Here is a 19,321-nt window from a genome sequence, read left to right on the forward strand (position 1 = left end):
AAGTGCCCAGCTGCTAAAGGGCAATAGAGGTGCCATCAACAGTTTTTGAACTGTATGTGATGCAATGCGGTATCTGGAGAGATTAATGCACAGAAGAAATGGGAGGAGGTGAGATTGCAGAAGCACAGAGAACACTGGCTAGACTGATAGGCTACTTCTTGACTCAGAAGAAGTACCATAGGCTGTGTGCGTTAGGTGTGGCCAGTTCAGTTCAGTGGCTCAGTTGTGTCCGGCACTTTGTGACCCCGTGACTTCAGCACGCCAGGCTTCCCTGTCCATCACCAAATCCCGGAGCCCACTCAAACTCATGTCCATCACGTCGGTGATGCCATCCAGCCATCTCATCCTTTGTCTTCCTCTTCTCCTCCAGCCTTCAATCTTTCCCAGCATCAGGGCCTTTTCCAGTGAGTCAGTTCTTCGCATCAGGTAGCCAAAGCATTGGAGTTTCAGCTTCAGCATCAGTCCTTCCAATGAATATTCAGGACTGATTTCCTTCAGGATTGACAGGTTGGATTTCCATGCAGTCTAAGAGACTTTCAAGAGTCTTCTCCAACACCACAGTTCAAAAGCATCAATTCTTCCGGGCTCTGCTTTCTTTACAGTCCAACTCTCACATCCATAGGTGTGTCCATGGGTCACCAAATCTTCCTTGCCTCATTGAAAACTCTACTATTCCTCTGGTTCAAGCCCCGCGAGATCCCTCGGTTGTAGTGCTCCCCTAGACGGGTGTAAGAACCACCAGGAGGCAGTGTAGGCCCCAGTCGGCCCAAGGGAGAGCTGCAGGCTCCGCTCTCTGATTGGGCCAAATCCCCAGCGTGGAGGAAAGGGATCCCAGTTCCGGAGAAGTTGAGGACAAAGCAGAGGTGGTGGGTAGGAGGCTGTGCAGATTGTTGCGCCAGGGAAATGCAGTCTGAGGTCGTCCTAACCGCCCCCCAACTCCTTCGGGGACCACTGCCCTTCCAGGAGGTTCCTTTCTATTCCCTCCTGCAGTGAGAGGGTCACTCCTCCACCGGCGCCATGAGCATGCCGGTGAGCGTCAAGATGTCGGGGGCCTTGCCGGCTTCTTTCCACCAGCACCCCTAGAATGGAAGGCCGAGCACCCAGTAAGTACTCCATGTCCAAGATAAGACTCAACCGGGGCAGATAGGAAGTGGAGGTGATGGGCACGAGGCGCATCTACCCCGGGCTTGCCCCCCTAGTTTCTTTGTTGGAGGGGACGAGAGGTCCGGGGGCGGGGCTCAAGGCCATTGGCTGACCATTTCCTGTCTCCCGGACAATCGCGGCGGCCTAGCTAGGGTGAAAAGTCACCGTGACCAAAACCTGTCGGAGGGGGCTGTGCGCGCGCCCGGTCCCTCGAGGTGCACGGCTCGAAGCACTCGTTTTTCCAAAGGTGGCCGAGAGCAACCCCATTGGAGCGCTCGCCCGCGAGATGGGAGACATCGAAGCGCCTCTTTAAAACACACGATGACAAACACCCCCTCCCACCCAGCGGCGACGTGCACGTGACAATTTTCGGGCCCTCGCAACTACGTGGAAACTTGGAATAGGTCTGCGGCTGCATACAGCCGGGCGCCGGGGTCTCTGCGCCCCCGCCCCGCTCGTCGCAGCGGAGGGGGCCGAGCTACCGCGAGCAGGCGACCCCGCCCGCTGAGTCCGTCCCCGGGGAAGCGGCTCCCGAGGCGGCAGCGGCGGCGCGGGCCATGTGGGACGCGCGGGTAACTAGGTGCGTAGAGGCGCAGGACGCGCGGGGGGCGCCTCCGGCCTTCAGCCGTGCCTCTTTCCGGCGGGAGGGAGGCGGCCGCGCGCTGGGGCCGGCGTCCCCCGAGGCCGCAGCGGGGCAGGCGGTCCCTGCGCTCATCTAGGTGCAGACGCGGGCCTGTTGCGCGGGGTCCGGCGCGGGGTGGGGGTGGGGGGCTGCTCCGGGATTCCTGGCGCCTGGGGAAGGGGCGCGCGTTGCGACAGGACTGCGGCGGCGCGCGGCCTGCCACGTCCCCAACCCGGCACCAAATCTGCGGCTCCGGGGCCCGCCTCCCGCCTCCTCCGGTAGATCCCAGGGCAGCGAATGTTAAGACCGGCGGACGCGCCCGCGGGGCACGCGTCGGACTGGCCGGCGCCCGGGCGCGGGCCGGGATTTGCCGGGACCTTAGGGGAGTGCTGGCCGCTTCCTAGCTGGAGGAGGTTGGCGAATCCAGCCCCGAGCAGGCCTCTTCCCCAGCCCGCCCGATCGTGAGCTGGGCTTTCCTCAGGCCCACCGTCCTCGGCCAGAAGAGTTGGGAGGAGGGGATAGCACTAAGGGCCCGGGGTTCAGAGGCGGAGTCCCAAAAACCCAGGCTTCTGCTTCCGAGCGTTTGCATATGCGGGCTCGGAGCCTGGAGCCTGGAGCCTGGAGCCTGGGAGATGCACTCCGCCCCCTCGCCGCACACCTACTGGGAGCCCGGAGCATTAGCCACCTGGCTGAAACTGCCTTTCTGCAGCCCGATTCCCGGTTAGGGGCGTTTCTAGCAGTCTGCAAGCTTTGGTTCATACTAGGCAAAATTTTGTAGAAGGCAATGGCACCCCACTCTAGTACTCTTGCCTGGAAAATCCCATGGACGGCGAAGCCTGGTGGGCTGCAGTCCATGGGGTCGCAAAGAGTCGGGCACTACTGAGCGACTTCACTTTCACTTTTCACTTTCATGCATTGGAGAAGGAAATGGCAACCCACTCCAGTATCCCAGGGACAGGGGAGCCTAGTGGGCTGCTGTCTATGGGATCGCACAGAGTCGGCTGCTGTCTATGGGATCGCACAGAGTCGGACACGACTGAAGTGACTTAGCAGCAGGCAAAATTTATCGGGAGATGTACAATTTGCCAAAAAAAAAATTTTTTTTTAAGAGGAGCGAGAAAGGGGTGGGCTCTGAGGTTTCTAGTCCCCAGTCCAGTTGTTGACCTAATCAGTCCTTTACGTGGGAGGAAAGCAGGGAGCCCAGGGCCTTCAGCACCCAGGTTCAGCCCCTGCCTGGCGCTGAGCTTCCCAAGTGCCAGGCACCTTTCTGAGGCAAGACTGTTACCCGGATGGCTTGGTCTTTTGTGGATTATCCTGTTTTGTGCTTTATAGAAAGTACTACCCTGGAGGAGAGTCAGAAGTTTCAATTGTTTTGCAGCCATCTCTGTTTTGTACAGTTGCAGGATGGATGCATGAGCTCTGAGTACCCTCTGCCGGCCTTTGTATCCTCCACAGGAGATGGAGGGGGAATGGGTGTATGGGGGCATCTGTCCCCAGGGTCAGATCCCACTGCTTCCAGCCTATAAGCTTCTGTCTTTTCCTGACCGAGATCCACAATAGAGATCCGCACCCAGGCACATGCATATATCAGTATAAAACTCCAAAAAGAGCGCCGTGAGTGCTAAGTCGATTCACTCATGTGGGAGTCTCTGTGAACCCATGGACTGTAGCCTGCCAGGGTCCTCTGACCATGGGATTTTCCAGGCAAGAACACTGGCTGGAGTAGGTTGCCATGCCCTTCTCCAGAGGAGTTTCCCCACTCAGGGATCCAACGGTGTCTCTAATTTTCTTTACCACTAGTGCCATCTCAGACCCCAAGAAGAGCCTCACAGGATATTTACACTCTACGGAGTGAGGACAGTGATATTTTCTATTCTATTCCATATTCTGTTTTTTTTTTTTTTAACCTAGTCGTAATCCGTTAACTTGGTTTGATCACTGACTAATCAGTCCGCGGTGGCAAGTGTAAGCTTTCTTTGAGGCACCCCCAGAGAGGTGGAGGAGAGTATCCATATTTCCCTGGGAACTAAGTCTGGAAGGGATGAATTGGTTTAGGAGACATGAGGGAAGCTGAGATTCAAACTTGAGTAAGGAGAGTACTAGAGGTTGTGGCTGCAAAGGCAGGCTGAAGGATGCTTCTGGTTCCTCTGGTTCCATCTGTCTGGCCCCACCAGGCTTTCTGCCTGCCAGGAGCCCAGTGAATGGGTGGGGCCTCCTGTCAGTGCTGGGGAGGTAGCAGAGGAATGGCTTCTTGCCATTGTCTTTTTTTTTTTTTTGAGTAAGCAGGAAGGAGAATGCTGAAAGGCTGCCAGGAGCCCTGGATTCATACATTCCAAAGGGGACTCTTTTAAGTCTCTGCACAGAATTTCACAGTGGGGTCAGCAGCAGGGCAGTGAACATTTTATAAATGAAGAAGCTGAGGCTCATCACCTGGTAGTCGTTACAGCTAATTAGTAGTAGATCTGGCCTTAGACACCCACTCTCTCAGGGACCGAAAAGAGACTTGATGGAATTCTTCAACGTCTCTTTGTTGATTGGTTCTTTTTTCCTGCACTTGCTACCAAAGGCCCGTTGCTATGCTGTGTACCCTCTTAGTATTTTATTTTTGCTTCTTGGGATGAAGATTCTGTTAGCGGGCAAAATAGAGCACGTGAGCCTCTGTCTAGGTGGGAAAGGTAAGTGACCTTGAGGATGCTCTTAAAAACTGAAGTGGGGTTGGGTTGTGGGCCTCTGGTCATTGTCCTGGGTGTGGTAGTGCTTTCCTTGGCCTCCAGGAACAATTCCATTGCCTTTCCAGACAGAAAAGTGGAGCTGACCGATTGGCGCCCTGCCTCTGGGTTTCCAGGCACTGACACAGCTGACCGTGTCTCATGACTTTTGTAACAAGTTTCCTTGAAGTGTAGCCTGAGTTTCTTAAGGCCCAGAAATCTTTGTTTGGACACATCTTTATAAGAAGGAAGAACTAGGGGGAAATGGACAGTCTCTTTAGCAAAGATGACTCTTTATGTTACCACTGAGATCTATGGTGGGACAGTGGCAAGGGTGGAGAGAACATTTGGTTTTAAACTTATTTTTTTTTTAATTTTTGGCTTCACTGTGCGACTTGCAGGGTCTTAGTTCCCTGACCAGGGAATGAACCCACACCCTCAGCAGTGAAAGCATGTAGAGTCCTAACCACTGGACCACTGGGGAACTACACACTGCTATATTTAAAATTGGTAACCAACAAGGACCTACCGCATAGCACAAGGAACTCTGCTCAATGTTATGTGGCAGCCTGGATGGGAGGGGAGTTTGGGGGAGAATGGATGTGTATCGCTGAGTCCCTTTGCTGTTCACCTGAAATACCTCAATACAAAATTTAAAAAAGGCAAAATAAGAAACTTTAAAAAAAGGTATTGAAGCAGGTAAACAGACATCTTTCGAACCCCAAAATGTCACAGTTTCCAAACCAAGATCAGTATTCTTCCCTTCGGTCACTAAGGTTGTCCATTTTGCCTGATCAGACATTTTTCTTTGTCTCAGATTTCCTAAGTAAGCATTGCTTTGTTTCCTTGATTTTATGGAACATCTGAAAGTGTGACTGAGCCTTACCTGTAACCCCCGACCCAGTTTACCTGAATCAACTCCATCTTTTGCCTGGGCGTTGAACATCAGCATCAGTGCCCACCTGCGTCCCCATAGCACATTTGTCTTAGCTTCTTTGAACCTGGTGAGCTGGTGGGACCTCCTATGTGTTTGTCGGAGACAAGCCGAGTCTGGATTTAGCTATTTCTGTTTGAAGTTCTGATGACATCTAGATTGAGATGTTTTTATCTTGTAAGTGCTGAGTCCTCCTGTCAATGAAAAGAAAGATTGCTGACCTTAGAAAACGGTGATGACCTTTTGAAGGTGCAGGGGTAGAAAAGTGTTCCCTTCTTTCCTTTTATGTTCTTTGGCTGGTTCTAATAATTAAAATTGACACAAGGGATTAACAGGAGAAAAGCAAATTTAATTTCCTGCATATGGGTGCGCCATAAAAATATGAGACTCAAAGAAGTCTAACTGATTCAGGAAGCTTTTATGCCTTTTAGGCAAAGAAACAAGGAGCTTTGACAAAGGGGCTTGGGCTTGGGGTAATAAACTGGTGAAAAAATAACAAGGTTTGTTTACACAGCTCTCTCACCCTAAATTCTCTATCTCTGCTGATAAGGATGCCTCCTACCCTTCTGGTACAGAGAGGGTGCCTTTCCCATGGGAAATTTATTTTTTGCTTTCAGAGGGGGAAGGAGGGTCAGAGTGTCCTTTTCGCACCAGCTGTTTCTCAACTACCTTTGATACAAAATAATAATCACTATGCCAGAGTGGCACATTATAGGGTAGCATGTTCAGAGGAAACCAGGCCATTTGGGGGGAAGCTGCACAACAGAAAATATAGAGAATTACTGCACTCTACTGAGTAGTTTGAGTTACTGTGAAAAGTACTTGGATCACAAGTGTCAACTGGGATGAGCTTCGTGTCCAGCTGCGGTCCCTGGGGATCTCGCCTGTGGTCACCCTTGGATCACCTCATCCATTGTCCATCAGGGTCCACTCTACCTCGAGCCTCAAAAATTGGTAGCTTCGAAGGCTCACTGGCGTCTGGAGTCTGAACCCACTGTCCAGTTACTAAGGGTCTCTGTAATGTGGACTCAGATTTTGTCTCTAATATACCCTTTGTTCTCCCGTCAGCGTCTTACCTGGTCTTGCCACTTTTTGCTTTCTCGCTTTCCAAGGCAGTTGTGCTCCTCACATACCAGAGGGCCAGTATACCTCATATCCTGGCCGATGGAGGATTTAAGTACGTGAGACCTAGGCACTGCTAATGGGGGCAGAACAGAGTCAGTGCCAGGCAGCCCAGGGAGAAAGGGTGAGTGGACATGCAGACAAGCCTTCCAGAAGGGTTCCCAGCTCCTGAATCCTCCATCCCTGGACGAAGTCTGGGAGGTAAGCTTTGTGCTACGCCCAGACGGATGGAGGGCACTTTCAGCAGGCCGGATTGAGGGGTGCCGGAGAAGAGAGGGTCATTCCAGATAAAGGGGGCAGCTTATTATGAAGAATAATGACGAGCACCATTTCCTTATATACAAACACGTCACGAGGACGTGTGTAGAGGTTCTACTAGGTGAGCGTAGCCGCTGGTTCACCCCACCTGGAATGGTCCTCTTGGACTGGGCATGCGCAGGAGGCCATGAGGAAGGAGGTGGGTAAATGTCTTTTAACAACTCCCAGATAAATAGGTTTTAGAGATCTAGTTAACTCACAGCATAATGATAATAGCCAACAACATTGTATTATAAACCGCAAAGTTGCCAAGAGACTAGATCTTAATTTTTCCCATTACAAAAAAGAAATGATACTTGTCTGTCATCATAGAGGTATTAGCTAATGCTATGGTGGCAAGCATATTGAAACAGATAAATATAAAATCAACACCTTGGGGACTTCCCTGGTGGTCTGGTGGTTGGGACTCCGGCTTCCAATGCAGGGGATGTGGGTTTGATCCTTGGTTGGGGAGGTAAGAGTCCCACATGCAGCGAGGCTAGGCCAAAAGAGTAAAAAAACTGTAAAAAAAAAAATCAACTCACTGCACACCTTAAACTTACAAAAGGTTATATATCAATTATATTTAAACAATATTGTTTTATGAAAGAGGAAAAAAGAAAAATGGTGAGCAAAAAGTCTTGTATGCTAAACCAATATAATATGCTACCTTGTATGCTTCCAATATGGGCTTCCCAGGGGGCTCAGTGAGTAAAGAATCTACCTGCAGTGCTGGAGACGCAGGAGACGTGAGTTCGATCCTTGTGTTGGGAAGATCCCTTGGAGGAGGGCATGGTAACCCACTCCAGTATTCTTGCCTGGGGAATCCCAAGGACAGAGGAGCCTGGCGAGCTACAGTCCGTTAGGGTCGCAAAGAGCTGGACACGACTGAAGCGGCTTAGCCCTCGTGCATTGTGCCTGGCTCTGTGTTAAATGCCTTTCATGTATTATTTATTCCTCGGAGAAATACTGTAAGCAATGCCCGTTTTACAGGTCTGTCTGCCCCCGAGTGTGAGCTTCATGAGGGCAGCAGAGACGTGGGTCTCTGCGCATGTCCTGGCATCTAGCAGAGGGCCTGGCACACAGAAGGTGCTCAATGCTTGCTGACTGGCTGAGGAAAGAGGAAGTCCAGTCATAGAGGTGACTCCGGCCGTGTTTAGCGTTAAAGAAGCTGAAGGTGAGGGTTAGGGAATTGGCTGTCTGACCCCAGGCCTGGCATAGCCCCAGTGGGACTGGATCCCAGGGTTGTGGACTTGGTCTTTTGTGAGGAGGAGGCACGCTTGTCCTCCCTGTGGGGCTGGGCCCAGCCTTGTGACTGCAAAGCTGTGTGACTGGGAAGGGGCCAGATGAATTTGGGATCATGTGGTTACAACAGGGAGAAGGCTGGAAAGGTAAGTTGAAGGATGTGTGTGTGTTTAAACAGCTTTGTATTTTATTTAGAAGGCTGGGAGAACGGATGGCTGTCTTTTCAGCCTGGCCAAAGTTCACACTTTTTTCAAGACCAAGGGCAAAACCCTGTGTTTCAGGAACCTGTCAGCTGGTGCTAGAACTTCGGAGGGACTCAGATCTCCCCAGCGTTGCTAAGGTACCTCCCTTTGAGGAGGTGCCTTTCAGGGACCCTGTCTGGGGGAGACTCTTATTTAGGGGAGCTCCTGGGCACCTCTGGACCCTTCCCAGGCCCCAGTGGATGGTGTTTCAGGCTCTCCACTGGTTTGTCTTGCCTTTCAGAGGGGTGGGAGGAGGAACAGAGGCCATTAATCTGCATCTAAAATGTTACAGGGTCCTAGGTAGCTCAGCGGTAAAGAACCCACCTACCACGCAGGAGACATGGGTTTGATCCTTGGGTCGGGAAATTCCACAGAGAGTAGCATGGAGGGCTACAGTTCAGGGGGTTGCAAAAATTGGACACAACTTAGCAAATGAAGAGCAGCAGCAGCAAAATATTACAGAGGGGCCTGGGAAGGGATGTGGAGTGGAGCCCGCCTGGGCTGACCTTTGTTCTAGGGCTGTCGTGGGGTGGGGGTGGGGCTGTGCCCTCCTTGGGGCTGCTCCCACTTCACAACCATCCGTAGCTCCCAGGTGCTCTGAGGGAGAGTGGGAAGCCCAAATACCAGGACTGTGGCAGTAGCTGGGCCGCCTGGATTTAGCACAGATCCTGAGTCAAGACTTCTGAGCAGCCTGTGCGTGCCCCTATGGAACACCCTCTTTGGTCTTCAGGCAGAGTCCGGAATGCCAACTTTTCAGGGTCACTGTTTTGGGCATTCGATTTTCATTTTCAAAGCCACCCTTTCTGTTTTCCCCAGTCCCCTGACCCTTTCTTCACTTAACCTCTCAGGGTGTTGTGAACACAGATTTTGGTATCAGACTTAGGTTTGTGCCTTGTTTAGAGACGTCCCTTTTCTTCGATTAAACCCGTTTCCGGACCTGTAAAACTGGGATCATAATTATACCTCCCTCACTGGCACTGTTAGGAACAATTTGATGATAGAATGTCTGAGAAGGGCTTAGCACAGGGCCTGGCGTGGAATAAGTGCTTGGTGAATTTTACCTGTTATCATGCAGCTACCCAGGACTGCCCTCATCCAGATAGTACAGTGCAAACAGGCCAGTCTGTGGCACACACAGGAGAAACTGCCCACCCCTGGCCACCACAGGGAGGGGGGTCTCCTTATGGCCTTCCTCTTTGGGGGTCAAGTGATTAAGACTCCACTTCTGAGCCAGGAGTTGAGATGTATCCTTCTCGGCCCTTCAGCAATATTTCCAGTGCCCTGGTGGTTTTAGAGACTTGGAACATTTGCCTTTCATTTCACCTGCACACTATCCAATACTAAAATGTGCCCAAAAGCTCTTAGCTTGTCCTTCCTTAGAGAATGAACTTCTTTAATCTGAGTTTACATTCTTTCTTGTCTTTTTTTTTTTTTTTTGGAGTTAAAAGATTCCATCTCTTGTGAAATTATGCAGACAGCAGATGGCACACATTTATTTATTTTTTAAGATGGTACACTTAAAAAAAATTCTGATTTGGCAAATCAAGGAGTTGGCAACCTTATTTAGGCTCCCTTTGATTTCTTTCCTGTGTGTGCAAATGTTACTGTTTGTCAAAAAAAAAAAAAAATCTAGGAGTCACTGATTTATAGGATTATTCTTTGCTGTTAGCATTTTTCAGTGCCTGGCACTGTCATATCACAGGTGACATGTGGCCCTGTTTGCTGACTTTTGGATTTTCAACAGGTGCTTATAAATTTGGGTCAACATCTTTCTCCTTGGTTTTCCCCCAATAACCAACAGCTTTGGCAGTATGATCTTGGTTGTTTTTGATTTGTACTTTGTGTGGCTGGCTTTTCTTAACATTTGTGTCTTGTTGTAAAATTTAGTTTGTGCCTTAAGAGTTCAGTCTATGGGGGAGAGCAGAAAAACAGTGGCTAGCATGGAGCTTTTGAGACCTAGCACAAGGCCTGAAATACTGAGACTGTGGGGGAAATATATTTAATATGTTGAAAACTGGTTAGGTCCTAACTCAGGGCCCTAAGCAGTTTTAAAAGCTACACACACAGGGCCTGGGCAGAAATGTTCACAGCAGCAGGGCTGACTTTAGCTGGGGTGAGCCCGGCAGGTGACAGGTTTGCTGGGGTTCAGAGTGTCAGTCGGGGAGGAGGACCACAGGTCTGAAAGTCCTTTGGAACTTTTATGGAAATTGTGCTTGAGAGGAGGTGGGGGTGGGGCCTCAAGACCCTGGAGGGCTTTTGTAACCAGGGCACAGCCTGTGATCTGATGGATCCAGGGATGTCTCACTGATGGTGATAAAGAAGTTGAGCAGGAGCTGGGTGACTCTGAGGTGTGTGTGTGTGTGCTCAGTCACTCAGTCGTGTCCAACTCTTTTGCAACCCCATGGGGTGTAGCCCCCTAGGCTCCTCCGTCCATGGGATTTCCCAGGCAAGAATACTGGAGTGGGTTGCCATTTCCTTCTCTAGGGGATCTTTCTGACCCAGGGATTGAACCTCAGTCTCCTGTGTCTCCTGCATTGGCAAGTGGGTTCTTTACCACTGCTCCACCTGGGAAGCCCCTTAGTCTGGGGCAAGGAGAGCTAATAACAAAGATGGGGAGGATGTGTCCAGAGGGTATGTGTGAACCCAGCTTGGGGATGGCTGTTCTGGGACCTGCATGCCTCTTAGGGGATACAGAGCTGAGGGTGAGGTGGGGAACAGGTGACTTCCACTGGGCTGCTATAGGGCACTTTGAGTGTTCATGCTTGGATGCACAGATTCATTCTGGCTCAAGTCTTTGTTATGCAAACAGAATGGCACACAGGACTCATCTGGGGTGTGAATGTGTGGCCACCTAGAAAGAATGATGCCGAAATCATTCTGAAGCCTCATCAGGCCCTGCAGGAAGGAATACTGTGATCAGAGGGCTGGGTGGGTGGGTGGGGGGAGGCAGAACCCCTGATAGGGAGCTGTGTCTAATGTGAAGTTGTAGAGAGGGGGGGAATAGGCACTAGTCAATGAAAGAAAAATTGCCAAGGACTTGGGCAAAAGGTGGAAGGTTCTGGAAGGCTGCTACTGTCTTTGGCAACCAGGGAAGGGGCAAGGAGCTTGTGGGCCTCAGAGGCAGGGAAATGTGGGGTTGTAGGGCCCCAGAAGGCCCTCCTTCTGCCCCTCCTTTCTCTGGGTAAAGGTACCGTTATTTCTCACCGAGAGGGTTTTCTTTTCAGGGTTGGGGTGGGGGATAAGGCTTCGCCCTCTGGAGCTGCCTACTTGAGTGGGGAACTTTTCCCAAAGTTCCAGTCCAAAACCCCAGGGAAGGGGACTCTCGGGCCTGCAGGTCTGGCACCCAGAGCCCACGTGAGATCCTGGACCCCGCTGCACGCACCTTGGCCTTCCATTCAGAGGAACAATTGCAGGAGAGAAGGATTTGGGTCCATTTTCATACTTGACAGCACTGACCCCTTCCACTCTTCATTCAAGGCCTTGAATCACAGATTTTTCTCAGCTGCTTAACTGACTGGCAATTTCAGAGAACCCCTGTGAAAACGGATCTGAGGGCTATGGTCTTTTCTTCCCTCCCCTCAGAGCTATTTTTTTTTTTTTAATTCTTATTGGCGTATAGTTGATGCACAATATTGTTAGCTTTCGGTGTACAGCATAGTGAATCAGTTATACACATACGTGTATCCACTCTTTTTTTTAGTCTTTTCCCGTATCGGTCATTACAGTGTGTTGAGTCGAGTTCCCTGTGCTATACAGAAGGTCATTATTAGTTATCTGTTTTATGTGTGTGCGCGTGCTCAGTCACTTCAGTCGTGTCCAGCTCTTTGTGGACCCTGTGGACTGTAGCCCACCAGGCTCCTCTGTCCATGGGATTCTCCAGGCAAGAATACTGGAGTGTGTTGCCATGCCCTCCTCCAGGAGATCTTCCCAACCCAGGGATCAAACCCAGGTCTCCTGCATCTCCTGCATAGCAGGTGGATTCTTTATTGATAAGCCCCTGGGGAAGCCCCATTTTGTGTATAGTAGTCTGTATATGTTAATCCCTATCTCCCAATTTATCCCTCTCCCTCCTTTCCCCCCTGGTGACCATAAGATTATTCTACATCTGTAACTCTGTTTCTGTTTTGTAAATAAATTCATTTGTACCATTTTTAAAAATTCCACACGTAAGCGACACCATACAATATTTGTGCTTCTGTGTCTGACTTACTTCACTCTGTATAACCTCAGGGCTGTGTTTTTTAACAAAATATTTTCTCTTTGCTGGGTAAACAAAACAAAGGTTCTGTAAATGTTACAAGGATCACACAGAAATAATGGAGATCTCCATGGCCTGTACCACTAACCTGAACCTTCCTGGATTTTGGGCAACAGTGGGTTCTAGTCCTGGCTTCCCTGCCCACCCACAGGTGCTATAGACCAGGATGCTGGGTGGAGACAGGTATCAGCCTGGATCTCAGCCCTGATACTCACCCCGGTGTGACCGTGGTCGGGCCCCCCAAATCTCTGAGCCTGGGGAGATTTGGCTTAGAGCATTTCCCTTGCTCTGATAATTTTAGCCCAACCATCTCACTTTCTGAAATCCTTTCTATTTTAGTAATTCTGAGAACATATTCAGAGAGGTATTACCTTCCTAGGTCTGCAGTAAGAAATTGTATGACCACAAACTGGGTGATTTAACAGAAAGCTATTTTCCCATGGTTGAGGAGCATCCTCTCCATTTTTTTCCAGATCTCCCCAGAGATCTCCACTTATTCCTCTCTTAAGTGTCTCTCTAGTGTCTTCTCCCAATAGATCAAATCAGATATATACAAGTACACTAACCTGTCCTCAGACTCTCCAAGTTGTTCTACAGATTGTTCTCCAACTGGCTTTATTCACCTTCGTTGCGTATTTTGACATCTCTTCATTTGGATCTGCCCTATTTATTCTTAACAATGATAGTGTTCTATTCTGAGTGGTACATTCTTTGTATAAATGTCTCCACTTGTTGGGCTCTTGGATTTGTATCCTTTTTGCTTTGACAGACAATGAGGCAATTAATATCCTCATGTCCTTGAATGAAATATGTCTGTAGAATAAATTCCTAGCAGCTGTGTGAAAAGCTTGTGTATTTCTGTAGAGAGAAGCTGTACTACTTAAGTCTTGTCATCAGCTGTGTGTGAGACTGATTCTCCATCCATAATCTTGCTGCTTAGGGTGTTATTAAACTACTTTCTGAGGTTTCTGATGTACAGAAGTTTTAAACGTTTAATGAATTCATGGCTATCACTGTGTGGTTTCTGCTTTTGGTATCATTAGAATGGCCTTCTTAAATGTGAAGATACTTACAATTTTTTATCGCATTAAAGCCTCTCCAAATTTATGTACTTTGAGAATCAAAAATACAGAAAGGTTACAATGAAAAGGTGGGATTAGGTCTCCCTCCTCCACCCCGTACCCCAATAAAGGTAATTTTATTTCTCATGCATCCTTCCAGAATTTCTTTATTCATATATAAGCAAATGCAGATCTATATATTCTTATTTAGCTCTCCCCTCTGTCTTTTAAAATTTTGCACAAAATGGAGTGTAATGTATACACTATCCTGCATTTGCTTTGTGCAAAAATATTTTGCAGATTATCCCAGATCAGGAAATACAAAGCATCTTCACCTTTTTTTTCATCTTCACCCTTTTTTTTTTCTTTGTTTTTAAAGAAAGTGCATACTTCATTGTGGGGGCAGCTGCACTCTAATTTATTAAACCAGTCCTCTGTTGATGGCCATTCAAGCTCGTCCCAGTCTTTTATTATTATAAACAATTAGACAGTGAATAATGTCATACCATTTCCTGTGTGTGCAATCGGTTTGCAACATTGATTCCCAGAAGTAGAACTACTGGGGCAAAGGCCCTGTGTGTGTGGCACTTGATTAGATCTGACCAGGTTTCCTCCTAGAGCAGTTGAAGATAATCTGAAACCTGTAGCTGTATTTTCTCTTAGGGCTTTTTTTTTTTTCCTCAATGCTTTTTAAAAAATGAGAGATTTGCATCTAAGCAAAGGCACAGATTTTAAGGATCCTGTTCAGTGAGCTTTGATGAGTGTACATACCTGTGTGACCCCACCCCAGTCACCGAAGAGAACATTCCATCTCGCAGAAAGTGCTCTTATCCCCCTTTCCAGTCAGTAACCCTGTCTCCTTCCCTGGGTAACCGCTCTTCTGCTTTCTTAGATTTGCCAGTTCTAGAGCATCAGCCAAATAGAATCCCACAGCCTACAGTCTTCTGAGTCGGGCTTAGCATAATATTCTTGAGGTTCTTCACATTGCTGCGTGTGCCAGCCATTGCTTTTCACTGCCCTGGTGTCTTTTTGACACTAGCATTTTTTTTTTCCATCGACTTAGAAGGAATTTTGGTGTATGATGTGTATTCGTTTTCTTTAGCTGCCGTAACAAATGCCCACAAACAGTGGCTTAAAACCATGCAGACGGATAATCTCACAGTCTGTCGGTGAGAAGTCTGGTTCCTGTGGCAGGTTTCACGAGGCTGAAATCAAGATGTTGGCGGCTAGGAGGGTCTGCCCAGAATCCTTTTCTAAGCTCATTCGTGTTGTTGGCAAGATCCAGTTGCTTGCAGCTGTGGGACTGAGGTTCCTGTTACCCGACTATCACCCAGGAGCCTCTCTCTCTTTCCAAGGCCACCTACATCCCTTCCTGTTGCTTCCCCTCCATCTTCGAGGCACGAAGCGATGGGGTTAGTCTTTTTCAGGTTTCACGTCTGCTTCTGCATCTCTCTTGCCTTCCGCTTCTCCAGCATCTTTCTGACTCTAGCCAGATAAGTTTTTCTGCTTTAGAGGGTTAATATAATTAGATTGGGCTCACCTAGATAAGGGCTTCTCTGGAGAAGGAAGTGACAACCCACTCCAGTGTTCTTGCCTGGAAAATCCCATGGACAGAGGAGCCTGATGGGCTACAGTCCATGGGGTCACAAAGAGTCAGACATGACTTAGTGAATGAACACGCACCAGTGTTGTTAGTAGTAAGGAATCTGCCTGCCAATGCAGAAGATGTTAAGAGACGCAGGTTTGATCCCTGCATGGGGAGGATCCCTTGGAGGAGGAAAATACAACCCGTAACAGTATTCTTGCCTGGGAAATCCCAATCCATGGAGTCCCAAAAGAGTCAAACACGACTGGGCGACTAAACAATGACGACAACAAAACAGCCTGGATTCTGTCTATTTACAAAGGCCCTTTAGCCACGTCACGTAATGCATTCAGAGGTTCTGGTGGTTGGGGCATGGGCATCTTTGGAGTGTGTGTATGTGTGTCTGTTGTTTGGCCTACCAAATACTATGAATTAGAAATTTAACTTCCAGGACTTCCCTGGCAGTCCAGTGGTTAAGACTCCTCACTGCCATTGCAGAGGGCGCAGGTTCAATTCCTGGCCAGGGAACTAAGATCCTGCATGCCAGGCATTGCAGCCAAAAAGAAAAATTAACATCCTTTCCAGATATTGTGCCAGTTTTACCAACGATTCATTCTTTCCCTGTCTATTTTAAGAGCTACCTTTTTCATACATGGAATTCTTTTATATGTCTACTACTGGATATTTTGTTTTGTTCCACTGATCTGCTTGTTTTCATGTTAATATCATACTTTTAAAACTTAGTTGAGTTTTATAAATACATTTAAAAATGTCAGAAAAGATTTTCTCTTTATACTTCTTTTATTAAGAATATTTTGGCTAGTCTGTCCTGTTTATTCTAAGATGAACTTGAGAATTCTTGCATTAATTTCTTTAAATATCATGTTTTTTAATTGGAATTTTTTTGGAAAGTACATTAATTAATTTAGAGAGGATTTGATATTTTGTAATAGTGAATTTTCCCAAACAGAAACATGTTATGGGGAGAGAGGTGGATTGGGAGTTTGGGATTGACATGCACACACTGCTGTGTTTAAAATAGATAACCAACAAGGATCTACTATATATAGCACAGGGAACTCTGCTCAATATTCTGTAATAACCTAAATGGGAAAAGAATTTGAAAAGGAATAGATACATGTATATGTATAAATGAATCGCTTTGCTATATACCTGAAAGTAACATAACATTGTTAATTAACTACCTGTGCTTAGTCGTGTCCGACTTTTTGCAGCCTCATGGACTGTAGCCCACCAGGCTCCTTTGTCCATGGGGATTCTCTAGGCAAGAACAGTGGAGTGGGTTGCCATTCCCTATGCGTCAATATAAAATAAAACTAAAAAAAGAAACATGTTGTGTATTAAAGTTTAAAATTCAAGACTATCTTTTGAGTAAAGTTTTGTTTGTTTTTTCCACATCAGTCTTGCAATTTTACAAGTGCCAGTGGCTGTTTTTTTTTTTATTTTTTTATTTTAGGGAGGTGGACTGGACCACAGATTTATAGCACGGTATCACCAACCCCTTCTCTGCCTCCGCACTGCCGTGTGTGCAGCTGCTCTGCCAGGCCCAGTGGCTGTTTTTAAAGAGATTAAAAAAAAAAAATCCCCCCTGCCCAACCAGGAATTGAACCCTGGCCCTAGCAATAAAAACAGCAAATTCTAACCACTGAACTGTCAGAGAATCCCCAAATAAAAGTTTCCATGAGAATTATGTATAGACTTGCATATTTGCTTAATTAAAATTTTTCTTATTACTCTGGTTTTTCTTTGAAAGTCTATGTCTCGTCTCTCAGGTTGGACAGATACAAGGTTGTTGTTTTTAACTGAAGCATAGTTGATTTACATTGTGTTAATTTCTGCTATACAGCAAAGTGACTAAGTTATATATATATGTATATTCTTTTTCTATTCTTTTCCATTATGGTTTATCACAGGGTATTGAATACAATTCCCTGTGCTATACAGTAGGACCCTGTTGTTTAGGGTTTTCTGTCCTGTGTTAATTTTTAGCCCATAAACATCAAATTGTAAAGCAATATGAACATAACTCGGAGAAGGCGATGGCACCCCACTCCAGTACTCTTGCCTGGAAAATCCCATGGATGGAGGAGCCTGGTAGGCTGCAGTCCATGGGATCGTAAAGAGTCAGACACAGCTGAGAGACTTCACTTTCACTTTTCACTTTCATGCATTGGAGAAGGAAATGGCAACCCACTCCAGTGTTCTTGCCTGGAGAATCCCAGGGACAGGGGAGCCTGGTGGGCTGCCGTCTATGGGGTCGCACAGAGTCAGACACAACTGAAGCGACTTAGCAGCAGCAGCATGAACTTATGACCTTCCCAGGAGTCCTATTTCTGCTTTTCTCCTCACAGAGAAACGTTCCATTAAGAATTTAACAAAAAGCATACTTTGAAGTACTGGTTAGTTGCAGGACAAGAGTGAGTCAATCTGAGATGAGTCCAGTCTTAATATGAGCATCAGGGGAAACAGGACTTTCAGTTGGCTGTATCGGCAATTCTGAACAGCAGGGATCAATTGTGGACTGAAACTTCCCTGTCCCCCTCAGACAGAAACCAAGCTGCTTCATAAAATCACGTCAGAACATTTTCTTCATGCTTGCTTTGCAAGGTCAGGAGCAGTTTTGTACACTTGGGTCTTGCTTTTGTGCGTCTTTGCTCTATTTGTTAGGGGAGTGAGTAGGGTGGAAACTTAAGGTTCTGTATTTATGGGAAGTTATGGAGCCATGAGATCATTTTTTAGTCGTACTCCTGTGGGCACTGAACGGAGGATTTGTGGCAACCTGTAAGCCCATGTTCTATGTCAGGATATTGTGTGGAAGTAATTACATGAGGATTGAGCTCCTGATGGCAGGTACTGCTCATCTGTGTATAGTAGATGTTGGATGGGATAGAAAGACAACACAGTGCTCAGAGGTGGGAATAAGACAGCGCAGGAAGTGTGGAAATTGCACCCTTTCCCCCAAGACAAAAAGAAGGAACAGCAAAGAAAGCAAATCGTAGTCCTCAGAATGAGTCCTGACTTTGCATTCTTATCCCGTGCTGTCTGTGCCCACCTTTCTGTGGGAGCAGGAAGGAGTCGGTTTTAAGAATTACTGTCTCTGCCCTCTGTTTTTGCAGTTGTCTGTACCCCCAGCTTTCCAGAGTTGATCTTGGATTGTTCACTACTTTGAGGATGTTTTGAAAGGGTTTCAATTAAAAAACAAAAACAACAAAACCCCACCACCAAGAAACAAAAAAAGTAAACAAATTTGCTGTTAAGTTGTTATGTCGTACCCAGATAAGGGACAGAGGAAAAGCCTCTCTCTCTGCCCCTTTCAGCTGCCTGGAGCCCATCTTGTTTGCAGTCTGGCGCCTGTAAGTCAGTTATAGAACTCTTCATGTGTATACACACAATGCAACTATAATGGAGAAGAATTTTTTTTTAAAGAATATAGATATGTGCATGTATAACCGAATCACTCTGCAGTATACCCGAAACTAATGCAGCACTGTAACAATCAAATATCCTTCAATAAAAGACAAAACAGAATAAAGACACACACACAAAGTGACAGCAGCCCACGCCTGCTTTGTTTTCAACTTGCTAGTTTCAGAACCTCGCCAGTGCATTTGCATTTTTCTTACTTCTGCTTCCTCTGCCAAGCAGCCCTGGCCACCTCCCAACAACTGGACCTTGAATCCTCCTGGGGATATAGTGAAACTGAGCAAAAGCAGACTCTGCCCCTGTGAAACTGTCTTTACCTTCTGATCGTTTAGCTTCAGCCCCGCTGACAAAGCTGAAAGTGCAGGAGCCTTTCCCGGCAGTCCAGTGGTCAACTTCACCTTCCAGGGTAGGGGTGCTGGTTTGATCCCTGGTCAGGGAGCTAGGGGGTACTAGTGGTTTAATCTGCCTGCCAGTGCAGGAGAAATAAGAGGTGCAGGTTCGATCCCTGGTCCGGGAAGATCCCCTGGAGGAGGGAATGGCAACCCACTCCAGTAGTCTCGCTTGGGAAGTCCCATAGACAGAGGAATCTGGAGGTTTATGGTCCATAGGGTAGCAAAGGGTTGGACAGGACTTAGCATGCTTCGCAGCCAAAAACAAAAC

The 19,321-nt window shown here is 47.6% G+C and overlaps 1 protein-coding gene across 4 annotated transcripts in view; it reads left to right on the forward strand.

The window, feature by feature from the left end:
* The first annotated feature begins 832 nt into the window (after positions 1 to 832).
* TRANK1 (tetratricopeptide repeat and ankyrin repeat containing 1) overlaps positions 833 to 19,321 on the forward strand; it is a 97,203-nt gene continuing 78,714 nt past the window's right edge. Inside the window, exon 1 of one of the 4 annotated variants that reach the window (XM_086365863.1) lies at positions 833 to 1,103. Coding sequence is in view for 2 of the 4 variants with exons in the window: in XM_086365862.1 (XP_086221988.1) it covers positions 1,701 to 1,723 (23 nt within the window). In the remaining 2 variants the exon portion in view is untranslated. Of the gene's footprint in view, positions 1,104 to 1,512; positions 1,724 to 19,321 lie in introns of those variants that run through there. The other 3 variants (XM_086365861.1, XM_086365862.1, XM_086365860.1) reach the window with 3 other exon arrangements.

The sequence above is a fragment of the Bos grunniens genome, chromosome 22, assembly GCF_055505025.1.
Source record: "Bos grunniens cultivar Pamir isolate PY7600 chromosome 22, Bosgru_T2T1.0, whole genome shotgun sequence".
Taxonomy (NCBI): Eukaryota; Metazoa; Chordata; class Mammalia; order Artiodactyla; family Bovidae; genus Bos; species Bos grunniens.